The sequence below is a fragment of the Nannospalax galili genome, unplaced genomic scaffold, assembly GCF_000622305.1.
Source record: "Nannospalax galili isolate Female #2095 unplaced genomic scaffold, S.galili_v1.0 scaffold336, whole genome shotgun sequence".
Lineage (NCBI taxonomy): Eukaryota > Metazoa > Chordata > Mammalia > Rodentia > Spalacidae > Nannospalax > Nannospalax galili.
Window position 1 is genome coordinate 9208569 of NW_008343385.1, and position 12203 is coordinate 9220771.

Below are 12203 nucleotides of genomic sequence, written 5' to 3' on the forward strand. Positions count from 1 at the left end.
TGGCATCATGGTTGAAGGGAAAGAATGTGAGCTGCTGTATTTATTTCCTTTGAACCAATCTAACCACCGAATTTTCTATAAAACTGCAAAGGTACCCTCAACAACTCCTTCCTTTCACATTCATCAATCTACTGTTCAAAGTATGTACTTAGATCTTTTAGATACTAAGCATTAATATTAATGAATTACTGCTTTATATCTTTTAGACAGACATTTTCACATTCATGAAACTTACTTGTGTTTGTCAAGTTCAGTGGCACATCTGACTTTACATATAACCTAAAAAGAGAGTATAAAAAGAAAGTTTTGAAAACATGTGTAATACAGAATTCTTCAATTTGTTTTGAATTTATGCTTCAACTGATGCAACTACAAATAAAGCTCCAATGTTTTTAGTTGAATTACTGTGAAACAAAAATAGACCTCCAAATGTCTGAATTAATAACATTGTTTAGGCTTAAATTTCTACCACTAAGTATCCAACAGAATTATTTTAGCTTCAATATGTATCGAACTTTTGTTACAAACCAGATACTATGCTGGGTGGCTTGCCATCTCTCTTAAAGTTTTATTGCTCATATTTTATCCTAAAGTAGAATTTGTTACTTCACTATGGCTGTATTCGCTAAAGACTGCTTCTTTGATATTGATATTGAAGTTACTTATTCAGATATTCCAAAGTATGGGATTTACTAATCTGGTATTAACATAAAGAAGAATACAGAATGTAAGTGGGAAGACCAGTTACAAGGCTATTGAAATAGGGTATGGAAAGAAAATACAAAATGTTATGCATAAAAATATTGTAGGAACTCAGTGTCCTGTTGATTTCATTTAAGTATTTCTTGACTACTTAATAACAATCCACATTTACTGGTGTGGTGGTACATGCCTGTAATCCTAACATTTGGGAGGCAGAGGCAGAATGACTGAGGTCAGGTTAGCCTGGACTACATGGTGAGACTGTCTAAAAACAAAACAAAACACAAGAAATGATGGAGCATCCTGGTCATCAGTAGGCTCATGATTGTGATTCGTCCTATTACTGTGTTGTTATCTCTGATCAACTGGTTGAGGTAGTATCTGTAGTGTTTTTCTACTGTTGTTTACTACTTTCTACATTGTCACCAATAAGAATCATACTTTTAAACTATGTAAAAATATTTTATTCTTCAAACTTCCACAGTTTTAATATCTACAAATGATTCCTGTCTGAATTATGGTAAAAAACTTTTAAAATCTGATTATACCATTGCAAGAATAAGTCCACAAGCTTTAATATATGAAATGTCTTTATTATGCAGCCCCACTTCTTTGTACTGTTTTATACTGCCTTCAATCTTGATCTGGGCATTCCAAAACACAACTTTTACAATAAGGGGTTCAATTTTATACCTTCATGCCTCTGTACATATTTGTACTTTGCCTGAAATGTGCTTCATGGTCATATAAACAAATTCCAACTATCCTCAAGACTACCAACATATCATCCTTAATATTGTAAAGTTGGGTGCCTTAGGGAAGAGAAATCATTTCATATCTTTAAATTATTAATCACACTCCTTGGATTCTTTTACATATTTACTTGACTCTTAAGAAGAGCCATAATTTAGATTTATAGCTTCAGTTCCTAGCATAATGCCTAATTCATAGTAGGTTTTCAGGAACTATTGAAAAAAATGGACAATGAATTCAGGTCAAAGCAAATACTTTGGTGGTACGGTGTAGTACGGAGGGAGTTAAGAAAGACGGAAGAAACTGAACCTGGAAGGGCCAGCCATCAGCCAATCATAGAGGCTCTGTATAAAATGTTAGAGGAACAGACCTTAACTCTACAAACTCTAACATGATTCTGTTTGAGTGGGCCTTAGAAGACCACAGAAAATGAACTGAAGTGAGGCAAAGAATTCCATTAAAGACAGTTGAATTTGAGTGTATCTACTAAACTATACTTCCAGGTTAAAAGAAAAATTAACTTTAAAAATTACATTTATTTCTTTTGTGTGGATATGTGTGGATGTCAGAGGACAATTTTTGGGAGTCAGTTCTCTTGTTCTACTATGTGGGTTTTGGGGACTGAATTCAGGTCATCAGGCTTGGCAGCAAGTGCCTACTCTGAGTTATCTCACTGGCCCTATTCCCATGTTTTGAATGTAAAACTATTAGAAGAAATGTCTCCCAATGAAAAATGTAAAAATCAGATTATGAGGTTAATTCTTATTTTTAAAAGTTTATTACAATTAGAAACAAAGATGGAAGGTGAGTTTTGGAATGTAAGGGGGAAGTACAGGGCTGGAGAGATGGTTCAGCTGTCCTCCTTCCAGAGGACCCAATTCCATTCCCAACAATCATGTCAGGCACCTCACAACTGCTTATAACTCCAGCTCCAGGGGGTTCCAATACCCCCTGGCCTCTGTGGGCACCTGGACTCACATGTACATACCCATACATATACACATAATCAAAAATAAAATCTTTTTAAAAAAGACAAGTACAAGCCGAGTGTGGTGGCACACGGGAGGCAGAGACAGGTGGATCTCTGTGATTTCAAGGTCAGCCTGGTCTACATAACAAGTTCCAGGCCAGCTGGGGCTACAGGGAAACTTTGTCTCAAAAAGAAAAAAAAAAAAGGAAAGTACAGACACGGCAGAGGTGACAACTGAAATTCTAGTAGCAGGTGTTTGAAGAACAAAGATGAGACATCAGTCTGTGTATCTTCACATTTAACAGTCGGGATTCAGAAAGCACAAGAAGAGAAGCAAAACCAAGGAGGAAGTGGAGTTAGAACACTTGTGGAAAACAGCCTGGTAGTTTAGCGCTATTGGGATGTAGAGCCCTTGTAAAATTCCACAAATAAAAAGATGATTAATATCATTTGGCTGGGTGACTGGTATGCCACCTATACCTCGCAAAGAAAAGTTTTCAGTAGGACGATAAGCAGGAGTCAAGGATTTACATGAAGCACAACAGAGGCAGGGAGAACGGATATCTGAAGTTGAAAGAATCAGGATAACTTGTGCCAGGAGATAATTCTCCATGAAGATCTCACACTTTTTTCATGGTCTGGAATTCTGAGTAATGAATCTGCATAGTAAACACCTTAGAAAGGCAGACAGAGTGTTTAACCTTAAGGTCAGGGAAGATTTATTTCCTGACTGGTAGAATATTCTTTTCCAATCTCTCTCTGATGGCATTCTGCTTCCATTCAAGAGAAAATATGTCTCTTTGCCCGCCCCCTCCCCCATTTCAGCCTTCTCCCTTGTAGTATTACCTTGCTGCATGTGCAGAAAACACATGACCCTCACAGTGTAGCCCTACAGATTGGAGCCTGGAGACTGGTGTAAGGCCCTGCCAGTGAGGCTGCTTTTGCCATGAGTATTAAGGGACTTTCTGCTATGAACCAGGAGTCTTATGTTTCCTTTGGGCATAGCATACAGAACTGACAGGATAACCTGTTCAATTTCAAGTAAAAAGACCCTGGGGCTGGAGAGATGGCTCAGCGGTTAAGAGCACTGGCTGCTCTTGCAGAAGATTTGGGTTCCAATCCCAGCACCCATAAGGCGGCTAACAACCATTCATAACTCCAGTTCTAGGGGATCTGACACCTCCTTCTGTCCTCTGCAGGCATTGCATGACATGGGTGCACTTACATGCAGACAATAAATGCATACACATTAAAAAAAAGGCCCTTAACAGTTTTTGTACTGTCTAGAAACGGACTAAATAGAAAGGGTGAGGCATGGAGGAGAGGGAGAAGAAAGGGGAAAAAAAAATCAACCTTTAAAGAAACTGGCTCTGGCAAAAACAAATCGGCTGTGGGAAGCAACACATAGAGTTTTGTGTTAAGAGGGAAGAAAAACTTGAAGGTCTACACGGAACATTTAATTTACAAACCATCTCTTTAGTAAGAAAATTTGGGGCTGGAAAGGGCCAGATGGCTCGGTAGGTAAAGGTGCTTGTTGCTAAGTTTGATGACCTGAGTCCCATCCCCAGGACCTACATAGTGGAAGAAGAGAACAAACTTACACAACTTGTTGTTTGACTTCCACACACGAGCATCCATATATATACATACACACATCCACATACAAATAAATTAGTAAATGTAATTTAAAAAGAAAAAAATGATACTGTGGATCAGACAATTTGGCAAGTGAATTCCACTTTATTTTTCTACTAAAGTATCAGGCAAGGTCATCTTCTGGGAAAAGATAGGCGATTTAAGCACATAGAACATGGAAAGCACAAATAGAAGTATTATAAAATAATATATTAAGATGCAGTCGATAGTTGATACAGCCAGTAAGGTTTGTTGATTTAAAAAATTATTTTATGTGTATGAATATATTGCTTGCATGTATGTAAGTGCACCCTGTTGTGCAATGCCCTTGGATGTCAAAAGAGGGCATCAGATACCCCTGGAACTGGAGTTACAAATGGTTCTTAGCTGACATATGGGTGCTGGGTCCTCTGCAAGAGCAGCCAGTGCTCTTAACTACTGAGCCATCTCTCCAGCCCCAGGTTGGTTGATTTTAAAACTGAGATAATCTGGGGCTGGAGAGATGGCTCAGCGGTTAAGAGCAATGACTGCTCTTGCAGAGGACTGGGGTTTGAGTCCCAGCACCTACTTGGTGGCTGTGAACTGCCCTAAACTCCAGTTCCAGGGGAATCCGAAGCTCTCTTCTGACCTCCGCTAGCATTGCACGACATGGGTGCACTCACATACATGCAGACAATATACTCATACACATAAAATAAAAATAAATAAAATATTTTAAAAAACAGATAATCTAATAGGGAAAAATAGATGTTCTAGAAAGCTTAAATTTAATGAGACTGCATTTTTTCATGTATTAATTCAGAACTGTAAAATGTGGAAACTATTTTAGAGTAAGAATTTATTCTGCTGAGTGAACTAGTTTGACATAGCAAAATGTCAAGAGATGAGAAATAAAATGAAGTGGGGAGAGAAAGGGTAAAATGACCGAAAGGATAAGGGTGAAAAACAGACAAAAGGGTGAGTTGACAATATCTAGGAGAAAAGACATTGGTCAGAAAGGAAAGCTCCATTTTAAAGAACTGCTTTGAGATGTGGCCATGCTAATGGATAGCTCATGTAGAAATGGAGGACTTCAGAGTTCTAGGAAACCGCTCAGTAAGACTTTGGGTAGGTTATCAATATGGACTTTGGAAATGGTCATACATCACAGGAGACAAGAAAGTGCTGATTCATCCAGGGAGGTACAGTTGTTATATTCAATGATGATTTAATCAAATAGCACAGACTTCAGAAACGAGATGCTGGCATAACATCAGTAAAGAATACTGGGAGGCATAAAATGGGTTGACTGTCTTCCTTCCACAAAAGGCATGAAGTGCCAGCTGGGAACAGCCATATTTTCAGTGTAGGCATTTAAAAGGATCATTTCAAGAAACTGGGGACAGGGTGAGAAGGGTAATTTGTAATATTACAGGCCATGGAATAATGGGTGTTAAGAGGGAGTTGAGTTGGATAAAAAAAGAATTACAGGTCAGTTACCAACCTGTACTTGCAGAATATGTTCCCTTGCATTATATAAATATAACCAGGTGCTTAAATCCTATTTCTGTGGTAGGAAGATTATAAACAATCTGATATTAGTAGATTTCAGTCATTTACTAGATGACTATAACAAGACATCTAGTAGGACATAACCTGAGTCAAAATACAGTAATATCAAAAATGCCTAACAATTTTATATCATTTAAGACTCCTGGGTCATAGCAGAAAGTCCCTTAATACTCATGGCAAAAGCAGCCTCACCGGCAGGGCCTTACATCATCTCCAGGCTCCAATCCATAGGGCTACACTGTGAGGGGTCAGGTGTTTTCTGTACATGCAGCAAGGTATGCTACAAGGGAGAAGCCTGAAATGGGGGAGGGGCTTTGTTATTTATAAGCTCGTTCACACCAAATTTAGGGTATTCTGTTTTACCCTGCTGCACGGTCTAGGAGAATTTACACTGCAAGTTCATATTATTTATAGACCTTCATGGCATGTAGACCATGTTGCTTTTAAGATGGTAAGTGTTGAAATACTTATAGAACAAGCAGTTTTCTGTGGGGATAATTTTTGTGAAATGAATTTTTCATTTTTGTTGATTTGAAAGAGAAAATTTACTGGAGAAAACTTTCTGTACAAAATTTAGAATTCATACTAAAATGAATCAAATAAACATATCGTTTTCTCCATGGTGAATAACTAGGCATACATAGCCAACTATGTAGATTACTTTCACAGAAGCTGTTACCTACAGATTCTACCTCAACTTCTTTGGTTCCTGTGAAGAATGAGGCATCAATCCCAAGCTTACCTATGCTGCTGGCTACATTGAAATGTGAGGTTTTAGCTGCTTTAGCTATAGTTTGAATACTTTCCCTTAGATGTTCTCTTTCAAAGTCTATCATATATTTAATTTCTAAGAGCTTTCATCTTTAAGTATTTTTTCCTGTTTCTAGGATATAATGTCTTCTTGCATCTCTTTTAGGAATCTGGGATAATACTCAACTGTTTTCCTTTAAAAACAATTTTATTAATTTTTTGAAGAATTTCATATATTTTGATCATCTTCAGATCCCCTAACCTTACTAACCCCTGCTCCATTTCATGTCCTCTATTATTTTTTTAAGGCCTATCAAATCTAATTTGTGTCAAATGTTCTTTGCTTCAGTGTGGGTCCATCCCCTAGACTCTTCACTCATCCTACTCAGTGTCATATCCTTAAAGAAAGCTGACTGTTCCTCTACCAGCAGCTGTCAGTTGCCAATAGTTCCTCGGCTAGGGTTGGGGGCTTCTTGCCCACCTCCCCTCCTCAAGGCAAGAGTTTTGTCTGACTTGAGGTTGCATAGGTTTTTGTGCATGCTGTCACACTTGTTTTGAGTTTATACGAGTTGTTTTTCTTAAAGTTTCCTTTCTCTGCTTTGGTTTTCTTCAAAGTTGCTTAAAATCATTTTATATAATCAAATTAAGGTGTTAACAATGAACAGACGAACACTGAATATATTTATATTGTTCCTACTTGAAAATGCTACTAAAACAACAGTCAAAGGGGCTTCATAAGAAGCATAAACCCATGAGTTTGAGAAGAATGGGGAAGAACCCAACAAAATGCTGGAGTCCAGAAAGCAGGTGCATGAGTGCCTGTGTGCATGTATAGAGTTATACACTGCTATCCTTAGAAAGTTTGTTTGTAAATTTGGCTCATGCTAGCATTTGGAAACTGAGATTTCCAAATCCCTACCATTTCCTATAAGATCAGGGTGTTTCACTGTATTTAAATTGTACAAACAATACGATTTATATTTAATACCCAATTTCTTTCTGAGAGCCTGGAATTTTAGTGCATGTTAGGTAGAAGCTGCCTACATGACCAATCCCTAGCAAAACAAATGAACAAATAAACAAAAAAAAAATGAAAACAAAAAAACAAAACAAAAAAGGGGCATGGTGTTTCTACTGATGTCCCTTGCTACACAGCACTTCACAGGTATCACAACTTATTGCTGAATGAATTCAAGCACACCTTCTCAAACTCCACTAGGAAAGAACTGCAATGCTTTGTGGAGTTCACTCAAGACTTTACAAATAACTTTCTCCTTGACTGATTTTACTCTGTATCCTTTTACTGCATAAACTATAACCAGGAGCAAAAACTGTGGGTCTTTCTAGAAAACACTAAGGCTTAGAGTGGTCTTGGAGATTCCTGTATGACTACCCAAGACGGATTAATGTCAAGCTAGGGGTGAGGAGGTTAAGAACCGGCATGATGAAAGTTTCAAAATTTTCAAAAGGTACAGGAACCACAAGAACCAGGTAACACTGATAAAACAGGAGAAACAACACTGGGTTGAGAGTTTAATCCAGGTCTTACTCTCTAGTCCATACTCTTAGGAAAACACCTTCTTCAACCCGAGAGATATCTGGGTATTTGTTCTCTGAAGAAGTTACCAAAAGCTTCTGTCTTGATGTATCAAAGTTAAGTACTAGGCACAGCTGACTTTTGCGCACTGACTGGAAACAGGAAGATTAAGATTGTACACCAGGCAGAGGTATTCTCCCCTACTCTAGCTTTCCTGCTTCACTGTTCTCAAAATGCTTGAGGAGACTTACTGATTATCTGAATGATTACACTGTATTTTCTCTGAGGAATCTGATCAACTGGAAAAGGCAAGTTCTAAGCTCCTAAGCCCTGCATCAGGGATTCCCTTACAGGTGACTCATTCAGCTTCCCTCACACAGCTGTAAGTGGACATGCCTTACCCACATGCTGTTTCCCTATTATGAATAGCCAGCTATAGAACCAGAGAGCACCAAAGTCTTTAATAAGATGTACATCAAGGGCTGGAGACATGGCTCAGTGGTTAAAAGTACTGACTGCTCTTACAGAGGACCTGGGTTTGATTCCCAGCACCCACATGGCAGCTAACAGTCATCTGTAACTCCAGTTCCAGGGGAATCTGATGCCACCTTCTGATCTCTGTGGGCACTGAACGACACTAGTGCACTTACACACATGCAGGGAATATACATAAAATAAAAATTAAAAAAAAGATGGATATTGAGGAGAAAAAAAAGAAAACAATACTGAAAGCAAACACCAAGCAAACAAAAACTATCATTAGTCTCAGAGAGATATTTCATTCATTAAATACAAGTTGCTACTAAAAAAAGAATCAAAAAGAAAAAAGAACTCATGAAAACAAAGTATTCTGGGAGAAATGAAAACGTCGAGAAGGTCTGGAAGGCAAGGAAATTTCTCCCTAAAAGTAGAGCAAAAAGACAGATGGGAAAACGAGAGAGAGAGAGAGAGAGAGAGAGAGAGAGAGAGAGAGATATCAATATATAGGAGGTCCAAAATCTCGATGTTAGGTGTTCTAGGAAAGAACAGAAATAAGAGAAAAAGCAAAGCCAATTTCCTAATTAGTTTTCCAATGTGACAAATACTGTTTCGTTAATGCTAATGTCATCAGTGACAGCTACTAGCTATTAGTCATTTCAGATCTGCACAATTAACATGCCCAAGAAAATATAGTGGAAATCATATCATTTAGTAAAATGTAATGACCCAGAAACAGTTTAGCACCTTGTGTATTGCTTTAGACTTTTTATGTCATTAAAGAATAAGCAACTACAGCAGGGCGTGGTGGCGCATGTTTTTAGTCCCAGCACTTGGGAGGTAGAGGCAGGCATAATAAGCAACTACAATGATGTTAAGATTTTTCCTCAACAGAGTTTACCACCTAGTGACTGTTGATAACTTTGAGTCCAAGTGAAGCAAAAAAAAAAAAAAAAAAAAAAAAAAAAGAAACAAAGGAACAAACAAATGGAGGGGGGCTGGAGAGATGGCTTGGCAGTTAAGAGCACTGATTGCTCTTGCAGAAGACCTGGGTTTGAGTCCCAGGACCCACACGGTGACTAAGAACTGTCCTTAATTCCAGTTCCAGGGGAGTCTGAAGCCTTCTTTTGACCTCCGCGGCATTACACAACACGGGTGCACTTATACACACGCGGGCAATACACTCATATACATAAAATAAAAATAAGTAAAAAAAAAAGCCAAGTGTGGTGGCGTGCGCCTGTGGTCCCAGCACTTGGGATGCAGAGGCAGGTGGATCTCTGTCAGTTCAAGGCCAGCCTGGTCTACGTAATGAATTCCAGGCCAGCTAGAGCTACAGGGAGACCTTGTTTCAAAAAGACCAAAAATAAAATAAAATACTTAAAATACCCTGCAATCCAACCCCTCCTTCTCATAAACATTCACCACTTTCTATTCACAATCCACTCTAGTTTACAAATTTAATCACTCAACAAATAATTAAGCACCTCTGCTATAAATAGAAAGTTTACTGAAGATGTAAATGTGTCCTATACTTAAGGAATACTCCAAATTTATTTCTGAACCAAGATTAAAGATTTATACTTCTAAACTGGGCGTGGTGGTGCACATCTTTAATCCCAGCACTCAGGAGGCAGAGGCAGGTGGATCTCTGTGAGTTCAAGGCCAGCCTGGTCTATATATGTATATATACACATACACTTTTTAAATAAAATTTTGCTGGAACTCTTTTGTCCTTTAAAAAGTTTTCCAATGTCAAATATTCCACAGTGTATTATTGCTTTACAGGTTCTTCAGTGGCTGGAGAGATGGCTTAGCAGTTGGGAGCAGTTGCTGTTCTTGCAGAGGACCTGGATATGGTTCCCAGTACCCACATGGTAGCTAACAACTGCCCCTGACTCCAGTTCCCTCTTCTGGCCTCTGCAGGCATGCATGTCCTGCATTTACATACATACATGCAAAACATTCATACACATAAATTTAAAAAAATTTGTTTTAAAGGATCATGGATGATCCTACTATACTAAAAAAACCAAAAGTTCTTCACACTTTTAAAGTAAAAAGATGGTAGAATTACTTTTTTGTAAAGACACAGAGCTATATTCATTACATGACATCAGTCTGAATGATAAAAGTGGGAAAAAGGGGGCAGAATGTATCAGAAATAGTAATGGGTTTCCTGGAATAGAGTGAAGAAGGAGTGCTGTTTATTTATCTCTCTTCAGAATTTTTTTATTCTATATATGCATTTGTGGGTGTGTGCATGTACACATATACACAGACACACATTATCAACATTATGTGGTGGACAATTTGTGGAAACCGGTTCTCTCCTTCTTCCATGTGGGTCTTGGGGACTGAACTCAATGGCCTTGGCAGCAAGGTATCCTGACCTGCTAAGCCATCTCTCTTGTCCTCTTTTTGATTTCTCAAGGGAAATATGATTAGGATATGAATACTAATAATTACTAACATTAGCTTAAAACCTGATAATGCCATAGTCGATAAAAAAGCATTAGTGTAGTCAAAAGACCTGATTTCCAACTCTTCCAATTTCTAATATGGTTTGCTGTAAATTTATTACCTTAAGTTCATCATCTGAAAAATGGGGTTACCTACAAACCTATCTTGATCATACAGTAAGGAAAAAATGGCAACACAAACATTATCATTGATTGGAAAAGTGACTGCTGTTCAAAGTTTACTGCAAGAAAGAAGCCAGATAGAAAGAAATGTTAATTTTAGCGATGCTCTCTTCTTCAACGGCCTCCCTACCACCTACGATTTTTCCCTTTAGCTAAAATACCAGTGGGTAGCATTTGAGAATGACTACATTCTGTTACTTACTACTTTCAGTATTGTATTATTTTTTATTTTTTGAGACAGGGTTTCAGGTAGCTATAGCCTCAGCTGGCCTGGAACTCCCTATGTAGATGAGTTCTGCCTGCCTCTGCCTCCTGAGTACTGGAATTACAGATATGTACCATCATGCCTGGCATACTTTCAGTATTTTCAAAACAGTATTTTACTTAATCTTTATAACCCTATGAGACAGATACAATTAGCTCCACTTTATACATGGGAGACTAATGATGCAAAGATTAAGTAAACGTTTCCAGGTCAGTTAGCAAGGGTCTAAGGAATAGGACTTACTGTTAAGTTCTTAACCACACCACTCCTCTGTATCAATGTTCTAACTGTATTCTGACAGTCTCTACTTGACAAATCTGGAAAATCCACAACTTACTTTGGAAGTAGGTACCTTTAACTGCAAATGACTCTATCCTGTTTACTCATCTCAAGAGACATACTGCTCCCAGGTGTTCATACCACCGTTCCTGTTTTTCTACTCACTGCTACTAAGCATTCATGTCTGTCTACTCAGACTTGAGTTATTCTATCAGTTCTGCTATTAAATGTTCTATTTCTTTCAAAACATATCTTTCAAAAATACCAATTAGAAACTAAGTCTTGAACTTTCTGTTCTGTAGAAAGTCTCAGAAAATGGAAGGAAATAAGGCAGTTCCTGACCAACAAAAGAACTTAAAATGAGGCTGCAAAGGAAGAAAAATTCATATGCTGCTTAAATATACTATATCATCTCAAAGCAGTTCAAATGATTGAATTAGCAGTTGGGAAGCCATACACAGTAGTAGAGGAACTAGCAAAGATCATAAGAAAATACTACTTAAGTATTTTTACACTGTGAGGGACTGAAGTCTGGAAAACCAAATTGTATAGTGTGGTTAATATGCTAATAAACATGACAGCCATAATTCAACTGAATTATAAAAAGTGAGAACATATAGACTTAAAATACCAACCACA

At 37.9% G+C, this 12203-nt stretch overlaps 1 protein-coding gene and 1 non-coding gene across 2 annotated transcripts in view; one reads left to right on the plus strand and one right to left on the minus strand.

Annotated features, from left to right (window-relative positions):
• Positions 1-12203, minus strand: part of Gpr137c (G protein-coupled receptor 137C) — an 82428-nt gene that overhangs the window by 55020 nt on the left and 15205 nt on the right. The window contains exon 2 of the mRNA XM_008839574.3: positions 236-279. Within this exon, the coding sequence (XP_008837796.1) occupies positions 236-279 (44 nt within the window). The remainder of the gene's footprint in view (positions 1-235; positions 280-12203) is intronic.
• On the plus strand, positions 9239-9312 carry LOC115071444. The gene has a single exon (XR_003850532.1). It is a non-coding gene; the product is annotated as a small nucleolar RNA SNORD56 (small nucleolar RNA).